The sequence below is a fragment of the Heliconius melpomene genome, chromosome 20 (assembly GCF_056956725.1).
Source record: "Heliconius melpomene rosina isolate 202511_hmr_F chromosome 20, ASM5695672v1, whole genome shotgun sequence".
Classification (NCBI taxonomy): domain Eukaryota; kingdom Metazoa; phylum Arthropoda; class Insecta; order Lepidoptera; family Nymphalidae; genus Heliconius; species Heliconius melpomene.
Window position 1 is genome coordinate 2,858,837 of NC_140408.1, and position 12,424 is coordinate 2,871,260.

The 12,424-nt window shown below is 39.9% G+C and overlaps 1 protein-coding gene across 3 annotated transcripts in view; it reads right to left on the reverse strand.

Moving 5' to 3' along the window:
* Positions 1-12,424, reverse strand: part of LOC146527532 (uncharacterized) — a 59,194-nt gene that overhangs the window by 550 nt on the left and 46,220 nt on the right. Inside the window, exons 8-15 of one of the 3 annotated variants that reach the window (XM_085204419.1) lie at positions 9,513-9,651; positions 9,028-9,257; positions 6,190-6,353; positions 5,014-5,250; positions 4,525-4,698; positions 2,379-4,347; positions 974-1,931; positions 43-151 (exon numbers count right to left, since the gene is read on the reverse strand). In XM_085204419.1, coding sequence (XP_085060545.1) covers positions 43-151; positions 974-1,931; positions 2,379-4,347; positions 4,525-4,698; positions 5,014-5,250; positions 6,190-6,353; positions 9,028-9,257; positions 9,513-9,651 — 3,980 coding nt within the window. Of the gene's footprint in view, positions 1-42; positions 152-973; positions 4,348-4,524; positions 4,699-5,013; positions 5,251-6,189; positions 6,354-9,027; positions 9,258-9,512; positions 9,652-12,424 lie in introns of all 3 variants that reach the window. The other 2 variants (XM_085204418.1, XM_085204417.1) reach the window with 2 other exon arrangements.

Consider the following 12,424-nt stretch of genomic DNA (forward strand, 5'->3'; position numbering starts at 1 on the left):
TACAAGCGTACGCGTGTGACTAACAAGTGCAGGCGACGTCACCTTAGTGGCGGTGGTCCTTGGGGGCGCGGCCTTGGCGGTGCGCTTGTTGGCGAGGTCCTTGCTCTGCTTGTCTAGCGGCACGCGCGCCGCCGGCTTGGGCGCAGCAGGCCTGGAACAACACACGCGGACAGTTACTATAGAGTTGTGCAAACAGTTATTAAATCATTATGAAATACAGTTTACTACACATGTATGTGTATGTATAACAAAAGTACGGCCTTAAAACATTTATTGTAAACGAGTGGCTCCCCGCGGCTTCGCCCGCTTGATATGATTATTCATTTAATAAACAGAATTGACTGACAGTCAAATGTGTTGATGTCAATGAATAATTTAATTTACTTGTTCAGAAACAGCCTTAAATGTTAAATTATTGATTTAGCATATTACAAAACATGCCCAAATTAATTAATCGAATAAATGAATCGAATATAGAATCGACAATATTTAATTAAGAACCTCCCTGTTTTGAAAGTCGGTTTAAAATACAGATTAATTACACAAATACAGAATTATTATAAGAATATGTTTAGATATGGATTGCTACATAATTTGCAGGCAAATTCATACCTTGAGTTCATTCAAATGACTATAACTATTTTTTAACTAACTAAACTGGGTTAAAATAAAGAAATTGGTGAAAGTTTTACGTAAATCGATTCAGTACTTTCAGATACAAGAAATTTAAAAAATATATATTTGCTTTCTATTATTCTTTTAAAGTGTCCCTCTGTCCATTTCAGTCAATAATAAGAAATGTACAAAATATTTTTACCGTTTTATTATATATAGAGATAGAGATTATATTCAAAAGACAAATGCTTTCTTCTCGGCAGTGGAAGTTAATAATTAATTAAGTTTAATTCTTTTAAGTAATGATTCAAAGGTGTTTGTAATATCCTAGTTGAATAAGGAATATTTTGATACATACTTAGTAAGTGGCCCGGCGGGGGCGGCGGGACGCGGCGTGGGGCGGGGCGCGGTGCGGGCGGCAGCGGGACGCGGCGCCGGCTTAGTGGCCATTTTCACGTCTCCGTTAGCAACAGGCTTCGCGGGAGCCGCAGGTTTTGGCTTTGCCTCCTTCGTCTTGGCGGCGGCGGAAATGGGTGGACGCGTGATGGGTGCGCTGCGTGGCGCCGCAGGCTTGGCCGGCGCGGCTGCGGTGGTCTTAGCGGGCACGGACCTAGGAGCGGCAGGCTTGGCCGCGGGCACGGGCCTAGGAGCGGCAGGCTTGGCCGCCGGCGCCTTGGCGAGCGGGCGAGCGGCGGGTGCGGATCGCGGAGCTGGTGCAGCGCGTGCCGGCGCTGCAGGCTTAGGAGCGGGTTTGGCCGACGGCGCGGCGGCTTTGACGGGCGGCGCGGCGGGCTTGGCGGCGGGTCGCGCGGCCGGCGCAGCCTTGGTCGCGGACGTGGGTGTCCGTGCGGGTGCGCGCGCGGCGGACGTGGCCGGCGACTTGGGTGTGGTTGCGGCGGGCCGCTTGGCCGATGCGGATGTTTGCGAGGCGGTCGGCTTGAGGGTGGTTCTGCTTGCAGTCTTGTCGGATTTCGCAGCTGGGGTCGTAGGGGATTTCTTAGGCGAGCCTTTGGCCTTGGCGGCGACGGCAGTGGCGGCGGCGGCGGTGGCGGCGGCCGCGACGGCAGCGGCAGCAAGGGGCGCGGCGTCGAGGGAGGGCGCGGGCGGCGTTGTGGCACGCTGCTCGCCGTCGTCGTGGCGTATCTCGCAGGTGACGGGCACGCAGATCTCCTGTGCGCGCGACTCGGGGATGCCGATATCGATGTCGGTGACTAGTTCGGTGCGCAGGCGCTCCTCGGGCACGAGGTCGGGCGCGGGGGCGCTTAACGCTATCGATGTTTCTTCGACTTGTAACGCTTCATTGGATTCTTGTGGAACTGTAGGTGTGAATCTTGCTTCAGACTCTGTTGCATGTTCCAAGGGAGTGAGAGGTCGTTTTTCAGAGCTTTCTATTTCTGTAGGAGCTGGTTGAAGGACAAGTTCGATAGGTACGGGCGACTCTGCAGGCAGGCATGCTTCAACAGGTTCTATGGACAGTACTGGTTCAAGTGATTGCACTACTGGTTGCGCAATTTCATCAGCATGCACTGGGTGTGAGAGATCACTATCTGCTAAGGGGGTTTCGGTCAGCAACGGGGATTCTCTAGGTAAAGGCACCTCAGCCGGTACTGGAGGCTCGAATGGTGACTGTGAAGAAGGTAAGGGTGACGGTGCTAGTGCAGGAGACTCTGATACCTCTAATTCTGAAGGGAGTGATGACTTACAAAGATGTGAAGAATGTTCAACTTTTTCTATAGGGGAATCTGAGGGGATTAGAGACTCACTGTGCATCGGCGACGCTCGTTGTAATGACTCTTGAGGTTGTGGAGAACCACATGGTATTGGGGAGTCTGTCTGTAGGTCTTGCTCGAACGGGGACTCACGCGGCAGGGAGGACTCTCGCAACGCTTCTTGTGGTAAAGGAGACTCTCTTGCTTCTATTAACTCTGTGGGAACAGGTGACTCTTTCGGAAGTGGCGACTCTCGTGATAAAAGTGATTCTTCCTCAGGCAACAAAGCCTCCTGAGGCAAGATGTCTTGTTCTTGGAGTATCGGAGATACTGGCGGCAATGTAGTCTCTTGCAACATGGGAGATTCTCTCGGCAATGGGGACTCATGCTGCTGTGAAACCTCATTAGACCCCAGGTGGTCTATCATTGGGGACTCTTGTGGCTGTGAAATTTCATTAGACCCCAGATGGTCTGTCATTGGGGACTCTTGCGGCTGTGAAGTTTCATTGGATCCCAGGTAGTCTGGCACTGGGGACTCATGAGGCTGTGAAATCTCATTGGACCCCATGTAGTCTGGCATTGGGGACTCGTGCGGCTGTGAAATCTCATTGGACCCCAAGTAGTCTGGCACTGGGGACTCATGCGGCTGTGAAATCTCATTGGACCCCAGGTAGTCTGGCACTGGGGACTCACGCGGCTGTGAAATCTCATTGGACCCCAGGTAGTCTGGCACTGGGGACTCATGCGGCTGTGAAATCTCATTGGATCCCAGGTAGTCTGGCACTGGGGACTCACTAGGTAATGGAGATTGGCTAGGCACTGGAGAATCGCGAGGTAGTGACAATTCCTGTGGTAATGGTGAATCACGCGGCAAAGGAGATTCACTGGGTTGCGCTTCACTGGGCATAGGTGACTGTGCTGGTGAGTCTGCAGGTTGCGATATAATTTGTGATTCAGAATCATTCTCCAGATTAATATCGGGAATATCGGCCTCTAATCTAATCTCAGGAGCTCCTATTATAGGTTCTAACTTGTCTTCATTGCTTTCAAGTTTGTTGAATAATTCTTGCTTAATTTTATCACTGGGCTGTGAATCAATTTGTGGTTCAGGAATTTCATGAACATCAACTATTATACTTCCTTGTGTTAATTCAGGTGACAGTGGTTTATCATGTTCAAAGTCCTGTGATGGTTCTGGAGTGGTGGCCATTTGTTCGGATATTTCAGGGCTAATAGCATTTTCTATTCTTATTTCATGTTCTAATTTATCATCTGATTCAGTATGTTCAGAAACATCATCCTCTATTTGATCATCTTTTAATTCATCCAGTAATTCTTGCCTGTCTTCCTCGCACGGTGACTCATCGAGCTTACTCTCCATTTCAATATCTTGTGAGATTTCGTCTTGAGGAGTAATAACTCTCGCATCTTTGTCACTTTCAGATGGATCAAGTAGATCTTCGTTTGTGAATCCTAGCTCTGAACTTTTACCATCTGGAATTTCTGGTATTTGTTCAAATAAGAGTTTATGAGATTCAGGTGTGTCAGTTTGAACAACAGGCTCTTGTTGAATGTTGCATTCAAACTCAGTATTGGAATAATTCTGCATATTGTTTGTATTCTGAATATTGAAATCCATGTAGTTGTCCAAATTTGATACATTTTTACTAAGGATGTCTGATCTTTCATCGAACCTCATACTGTCGTTATTTGGTTCAACACCATTGTCTTCTAAGTTTAATAATTCCAATTTTTCATCAGGAGATACGTTTTCCTTATCATGTTCTCCTGCATTTTGATATCCATTTGGCTGAATGTCTTCATCATCACTGTCAGGTAGTAGTTGCACTGCATTGAGATCCACATTTGATCCAATTTTACCAAACCGTTCACAAGTGTCGTCATCTTTTTCTTGATAAAAGCTCATATTCATTGGATCTCTTTCTTTATTTTTTAATCGTTCAAAAAGTTCATCATCACCATCAACATTAAAAGAATTTGTATCTGCATGACTTTGGAATACCTATAATTGTGAAAAAATTACAAATTTAGTAATTTACTTATAAATCATACAGTATATATAGTAGCTGCAATAGTTTCTATAATAAATATTGCAACTTTCTGACAATGTTTTGACACTAGGTTGTCTAGGTTACTATATGCAGATAGTGTGCAGCAAAAAAATTAAAGAGTAACAAACCTGTATATTACAGAAATCAGTAGTATCTTTTTGTATCCTTTCAAAATCTTGCAAGAGGCTTGTGTCTTTTATCTTATCTTGTTCAATGCCTACATTACATCCAAAGCCCAAACTCTCCATTTCACATTTGTCATTACCATTTAAATGCTCTGTTACACCTTCCATTGAAATATTCTGAAATATTCATCCTTTTTATAATATACATTTACTTACGTTATCATTAAAAAATTCAAAAGGAGAGCAATTTTAATACATGTTAGCTATTATTCCTGTATATAAAGTTAAAAAAAATATAGAACACACAAAATTTTTAAATTTTTAAATTTTCATATTATAACATGTTTTATGCATAATTTTAATACAAGACATTGATTATCAACTGATAAATATTTTATATGACAAAAATTTATAAATGAAATCAAATGTTGCAATTATCATTATAATAGCAAGAAAACTAATTAATATATTAATGATATATAAGAAACTAACATGATGCCCATTAAGCTGATCACAGTTGTCCAAGTCTTGTAGTTCAGCCGGCCGGACGACCGCCTCAGTCTGGAACTGGGTGACATCTGGTAGCTCAATATCATCCATTGGTAAAGGTTTGCGAGGGCTCTCAGCTAACAATACATCTGAGCCTGCCACACTACCTGGTATAAATACCGGCGCATCAGGGTTGAGCGGTGAACTGTTCATGTCTACTGAACTGCTTTCCCAAGCAGACTGAAATATTGATTGATAGAACTTAATTTCATCAAGTTCAGCTATGATAATTTAGTAAAATATAGTTAATTTTTTTATCAGCTTCACACTATATCCCACACACAGCAGGGTAGGCAGAGGGCACCTAATGTTGACACTCTGTTCCCCACTTTCTGCCGAATTCTGGAGGCATTGCGTGTTGAGTGGCAGAACTCAACGCCGCGCTTTGCCTCGACACCAGAGCGAAGGAATGGAAATATAAACGTAAATAAATATTTCACTTCTTTGAGTGGGGATCGAACCAACAACCGTCGCGTTACAGTCACACCCTTGTGCCGCTCCGCCACAACGACCTCATTATTGAAGTATTTTCAAGTACTTCTATTAAAATAAAGCAAGGTAAAATAAATATACATAAAATAAAGGCTTCCATAGAGGTCCTTCATTTATGTGTAATGGTTGTTTTCTTGCAATATATAATATAATCTATATAGTTGTGTTAATCAATTCTCTAAATTTGTTAGTGATGTAATATGGAAAGAAATTGTGATAAGGATGGGTATGATGATGTCATTTGCATATTCTGATCATTAACATGAAATTGAATTTTTAAGTTAAACAATGCTGTTTTTTATATAATTAATATTTAACAAGAAATTTATTTATTTTAATGTTGTCCTTGTATAAGAGAAAAATAATTAATTAAGATATTTCAGTATGCCTAACGATTTATTACTATAATTTTAATTAACTATTGTTGTTAAAATAAATTCAAGGCAACAAACATTTTACCTTATTAATAAATATGTTATTTGTGTTTTGTCATATAACCTTAATATTTATATAATATATTTATAAACCACAAACGAAAATGATTCTAACAAATATTTATATACATTTACTATTACTAAGATTAATAAAAATAGTTACGTATAGTTACGACAAAAATTGAAAGCTTACGTTATCTTGACAAGGTGTTTCGGATCTTGGGGGCTCGTCGGCCTCTTCGCTCGGATTTTGTTCGCGTTCGCCTTCTCCTTTGTAATAATTCCACTCGTCTTCGGACTCCTCGCCGCTCTCCGCTACATTATCCACCAGGTTGCCGTCGACGTGGCTCGATTCCACTGCACAATACAAAAACAACGCGTTATTACACACACTAGAAACCACCCGCCCGATACCAGGTGATCACGCAACATTCACCCTCACTCGCTATCAACAAGTGACACACCCTTGCGTGATAAAACTTGCGAATACGCTCGGACTAGTCAAAATATTATATTTGTTCATAAACAAACGTCAACACCTAACTAAAAAAGCCGGCGAACAAGTAACGTGGTCGGCGTAATATTTACCGGTCGCGATTTTTAAATTGCGAAAACTTCGAGGACGCCATTTCGAGAACGGTAACGAAGACACGCCCGTGCCTGATGAATATAAGTCTAGTCGAGAATACCGCCAGGCGAGCTGCGGCCTTTGCGGGAATCCTTCGCAGACGAAAGAGGGATGCGCCACACGAATAATCTATTTCCAGAACACCGCTCCGCATGAATCAACACAGAAATAACCTTTCACAAACTATTCGGTATTTCAAAATAATTAGTAAAATTGACTTCGACTCACGTACCGTAAACGGTAAAATCACTACACAGAATAATATCACCACTGACAAATAGGTTATAAGTTTTGGGCGTTGAATGTAGACAAAAGCCCGTTCACAAGTAGTGGAGTGGCCAGTGAAGAGCAGTACAGAGCCCACGGGCGTTCGATGTGCAACTGAGCGGGCGCGGCGGGCGGCGGGGTGAGCGGGGACCGCGGGACCGGCGCGCTCGGCTAGGGGGGCGCGCGCTCAGGGATGCCGTCTCGTTATAAAAATAACATTATTTACGTCTAATATTATACATATAAAACAATTTTATCCTCCTTTTATTTTAAGACTGAAATAACTTTGCATTGTTTATTTATATTTGCCTTTATAGAATTATCAAGATATATAAGAGCTACCTACTTATTTGGTATTCTTTTACAATTAACAAATCATGTTCTTGCTTAAAAAAACGTAAAACTTAAAAAAAACGTAAAAATTTACTAATTTCATTTATAATTTCTTTAGTTAAACGAAAATATAATTAGAAACAGACTTCAATGAGCTTTCTCGTATCTGTTGGTAATTATAATATTTAAGCAGAAATAGATGCATGATAACATACAATATAAATTAAGGTCGTAAATTTCATACACACCTATGTACTAGAACTTACCCATTTCATTAGTGAATTTTTACAAGGCAACTAAGTAATTAAGGACGTAACATACCACACCTAGAAGAACCAATTTAGCTACCTACGTTGCAATATAAAAAAGTTTATTACACTTTTAAGTAAGAGTTAATATATATGTAGGAACTCTAAAAATGTTTATTCAAATAGTTTTATCTTTTAGTCATATTAAAATCTATCATTTTTATGACTATATCATATTTATGACTAGATTTTTCACCATTAAATATTACATAAAATGTTATTACAAAGTTTAGTATTAAAGTTCAATTTAAGGCGATGTACTCCAAGTGATTTAGTAAAAATTAAACGAATTTAAATTTCAAAATCAGATATTTTGAAACTTAAAAATAGTAAAGCAAGAATTATCAAATAATAAAGAAAAAAGGTTCTAAAGTAGGAAAATATCAATTAAATGATAAAATATTTTGACAAAATTATAAAATTAAGGTGATAAGAGAGCCACAGGTGATTATCCAGAAAAATATTTTAAAGTATTTGCTATGTATATTTTTAAATTGTGTCATCAGCTTCACGCGAGATACAGCCCGCGCATGGCAGCATAGGCAGAGAGGGAACCTAGTGTTAATCATTCCGTCAAATTGTTGCATTGGCGCCAATGGGAATAAATGAAAAAAAAAAACCAATAGTAATTAATTCCTCCGAGTGGGAATCAAATCAACAACCGTCGTGTTACAATCACTCCCTCGTGCCGCTGCGCTACGACTCCTCATAACTTAAGTAAGTTATAATATTAAAACCATATCACGTCTCCCCCGCTGAAATGTGTTGCCAAAGTAAAATTTGTCCGCAATGTCAGGGACGAGGTCGCTTTCCCTGGCATATTAAAACAATCAATAAAATTGCGCGCGCGTCGGCAGCAGCTTAACTAGGTATGTGATGGATGACACATCTTCGCGGAGATGTCAATGGTTATCTCTCATCCTACTATTAACGTTTGAAGAAGTATAGAAAATAAACTTTTACTAAACTTAATATTTTTAGAAAATTTCGAACGATTGCTTACGGGTTATATAGAACGTACCTATATATATTTTTTTATGATATATGTAATTTAAATTTGTTTTATGTTATGTTTGATCCTGAACTATGTATATTTGTTTAACATTAGTTTTCCGATAAAAAGCACATTATCTACTCACACCTGTGTTCTAATTGAAATAAGTAACGGTTGTGTATGACTCATATCACATTCTAAATGCGAGAGGTAACTCTGTAGATACAATGAAATGGTATCTCAAAATTAATTTCGTAATTGTAACAAGTAGATCCTGAAATTACCGCATTGAAACTAGAGATTCCCCAATTATGGGATTATTAGCTTGGTTTAAATATGTAATATATAAACATAACCTAACAAACCAGCTAGCTTCATATTTCTTTAGACATAACATAACTATGTTATGTCTAAAGAAATATGAATATAAAGAAATGTATTCTGTATGTGATGATAGTGAAGAACTAAGAAATAATACTAATAAATTAAAAATGTCCTTACCAGCGTGTGCCGGCGGAGTGGGCGGCGCGGGTTCGGGGTTCATGTCCGCGTCGTCGTCCATGTCGAGGTCCGCGTCCACGGCGGTCTCGGGGCCGAGGTCGTCGCTATCGCTGTCCGAGACGCCGTTGTCGCCGCTCTCGGCGCAGTCGCCGCCACCAGCCTCGGCGACCATTTTGCAAGCTTCATTTTCTACGGAGAACGGTGGTGCGTTCACCACCGCGTTGTCCAGCCTATATTTATTGATTAAGGTGTTAGTTACACATGTTGAGATTATCTTATTTATATAAATAAATTTTGAAAAAAATAAAGTTGAGAGGCCTAGGTTAGGTTCCCAGATTCCCTCTGTCTAAAATACTATGTGTGTATTTAAAAAAAGTAATAGTTAACAAATTTAAACAAAGACAATATAATGTGAGAATATTCACTTAACTAGCTAAGGTAGCAAGGTAAATTAAAAACTAAAATATATTAACAGTAATGTGTACCCAAGGTCCATGCGCGGGCAGTTATCGGCGACAATATCACGCGGGTCCTTCAGGAACACCACGATTATACTTATATTGTCTTCAGAGCCGTCCTTCTTCGCCTGTCTTATCAAATTCTTCGGTACCGCCTTCAAGTCATCTGTTCGGACAAAAACAATATTAATTACTACTACATATAATTTTCTTACATTATTTAGAGCATATATTGAAAATTTAATATGGTTCGCGAATCTAAAACATCTCTTAAAGGAGTCAAATTACTCAACGCTAATATTATCCTTTGAATTAAAACGTGTCATGTAATGATCTGGCGCGAAGTTTTGTTGCGAAGTCCATTGTGTCTGCAATTTGTTGCGGCACAATGGTGAATAGAGCGGACGGATATGGAGTAACGATGTTTATGTTTCCATTTGCCACAGCTTAAGTACTGGCATGTCCTTGTCAGTCTCAGAGGTGGCGCGTGAGTCATGTTGGTGCCAGCCGTGGCACAGAGGCACAAGCGTGCGACTATAGATGCAGCAGGTTGTGGCGTACCATTTTCTCGATCTGGTAACGAGCCGAAGCGCGATGTTGTGTTCCGCCATTCAACACAAGCAGTTCCTCAGAATTCGGCGGAAAGAAGGTAATGGAATGGGAACGGAGTGTCTACTTCCTTAGCGTATCTAGAGATATTTTCTAGGATGTTCGTGTAAATGTTGTTTTTTAAGTAAAAAATCTAGGATGGACATCAGACTATTCTGGGGTGGGCACAGACCGTTCGGACTACCCCTCCCCCCCTTCTTACACCCATGGTGTACCCTGCTACGTGTGCGGGATACAGCGTAAACCTAAAAATATAGGTATCCGACGCGTGTTGGGTACTAAGTTATACTCCGTTATTTTCCTCTGATCCATTAACACAACACCAAGTTTGTAGCAAAGTTGGCCAGCATTGTTGACTCATACGAGGGGTAAGGAAAAAACTGCGCTCTTTTACCTAAGTGTTGTCGACATGGTTTCATTTGGCCGCAGTAAGGTTTGCGCACATGCCATTTTGTAGTTTCACGATTGTTGCGTGCAATTTCATTTTAACATTGAGGACAGCTTACGTCATTATCATAATATTTGCTTATATTAAATTAAATGACAAAATTTAATTACTTTTTCAACACATTATATTATCATGATTAAAACCAGACAGGGTGTGTATAGTACCTACATAATATTCTATTTAGGGCTAGGTACAGTGTAAGTTCTCGGTATCACGAAGGTTTTCAAACGCACGTCGACAGCCGCCAGGCATAGATACACGCCTTGACTTTGCCTGCTATTTCGAGGCGCGGTCAACGCCATCGCCCTTTGCTTTTTTACCCTATTTAGTCTGGCGCTGAGCCAAACACGCCGTGTCTCTTGTAAAAGAAAAACAAGTCAGATTAGGCTGTTAAATGTTGATTTATTTTTTAGTTGTAAATACTCTGTTGACATGCATGTACTTTTTCTAGTAATAATTATATATACTTATCTATACCTAAATAAATATATATGCTTACTAAAACTTGTTTACTTACGTTTGAAAACAAAAACTATGTCGCAATCACATTTAAAAAACATAAAATACTACAACAAATTTAAGTTATCAAAAATATTTTTATTTTACGCTTTAATATCCCTATACCATTATAAAGCTTTTCACCACATCCAACAAGGAATATTTAGTAAATATATAAATTAACTATAATATTTATTATATTGTCACTTTAACGTTAAAGTTATTATAATTCGAAGTTAAGTAAATTAATTATAGTATTACCTATGCTATATTATATATTGCACTTCAGAATTAAGCATAATTAGAATAAACATAATTTTTATTCGATAACAAAAAATAATTCTTTCGAACATTCCACCTATCACATTTTTTTATTTCTTTCTATCTACAAATAATGACGTAACTAAACTACGGCTAAGATAGTAAAGACGATGGTTGCAATGGTTACTACGGCCCGCTAACGGTGATTCGGATGGAATGTGCCGCCGGCCATTGTTCCTGCAACTCGAGCAAAAACGGATTACGATCGACCGCATCGGTGCATACGGCATACTAAACCGAACGCACCTGCTGCCTCGTTACAAGGAATAAGTCGCTTCTGAGGAACCTGAGCACGAGTCAAAAATTCCAACTTGACGTTAATGTATCCTAGTACAATTAAGTTTTGCATAATATTTTATTTTTATTTTTCAACACTTTTTGCACAAATACATTAAATACCGAGTGACGGAACCCAAAATTATTTATTATCTGTGTAAAAAAGAGGATTTGAATCGCTGAATGAACTGAACTCACAACCACACGCTCAGCCAGACAAAAACACAACTGCAACGCCATAATGTAAATTATTCTATTTCAGATGCAGAAAAAATGTTTGGAGCGTAGTGTGGCCAGATAACATCTTATACATGCTATTACGAGGTAGATAGGAAACGTAGTAATGGAATTGAGAGGAGGGAGGGACGGGGGAGGGGGAGGACTGGGAGGCGGATCAAGTGCAATTTTCCAGCAAGTTCATCCGGCTCGGTGAAACTTGCAGCTCGGCAAGAAGATCGCGATAGTATAGAATACATTGTGTCGAATAGAACCGGCGTGCACCTTGTAATTAAGTCTATACCTACGTTCCACATACAGTATAGATAGATACATATAATGTTCAGTACGAGTAGTGTAAGTTATATTGTATTGGCTTTTGGAAATCCATTTTATTACAATTCTTATTTAACAATAGCATATACGTTACAGTAGAATAAGAATAAAAAAAAGTTTAAATTAAGTAATAGCTTTTTATATCTGTGGCTTTCAACACACATGCCAGAAATAACGACTGTTCAGAAAAATTCAGTTGCAAATAATTTGTCTACCATTCAGCCGCCTCAATCGA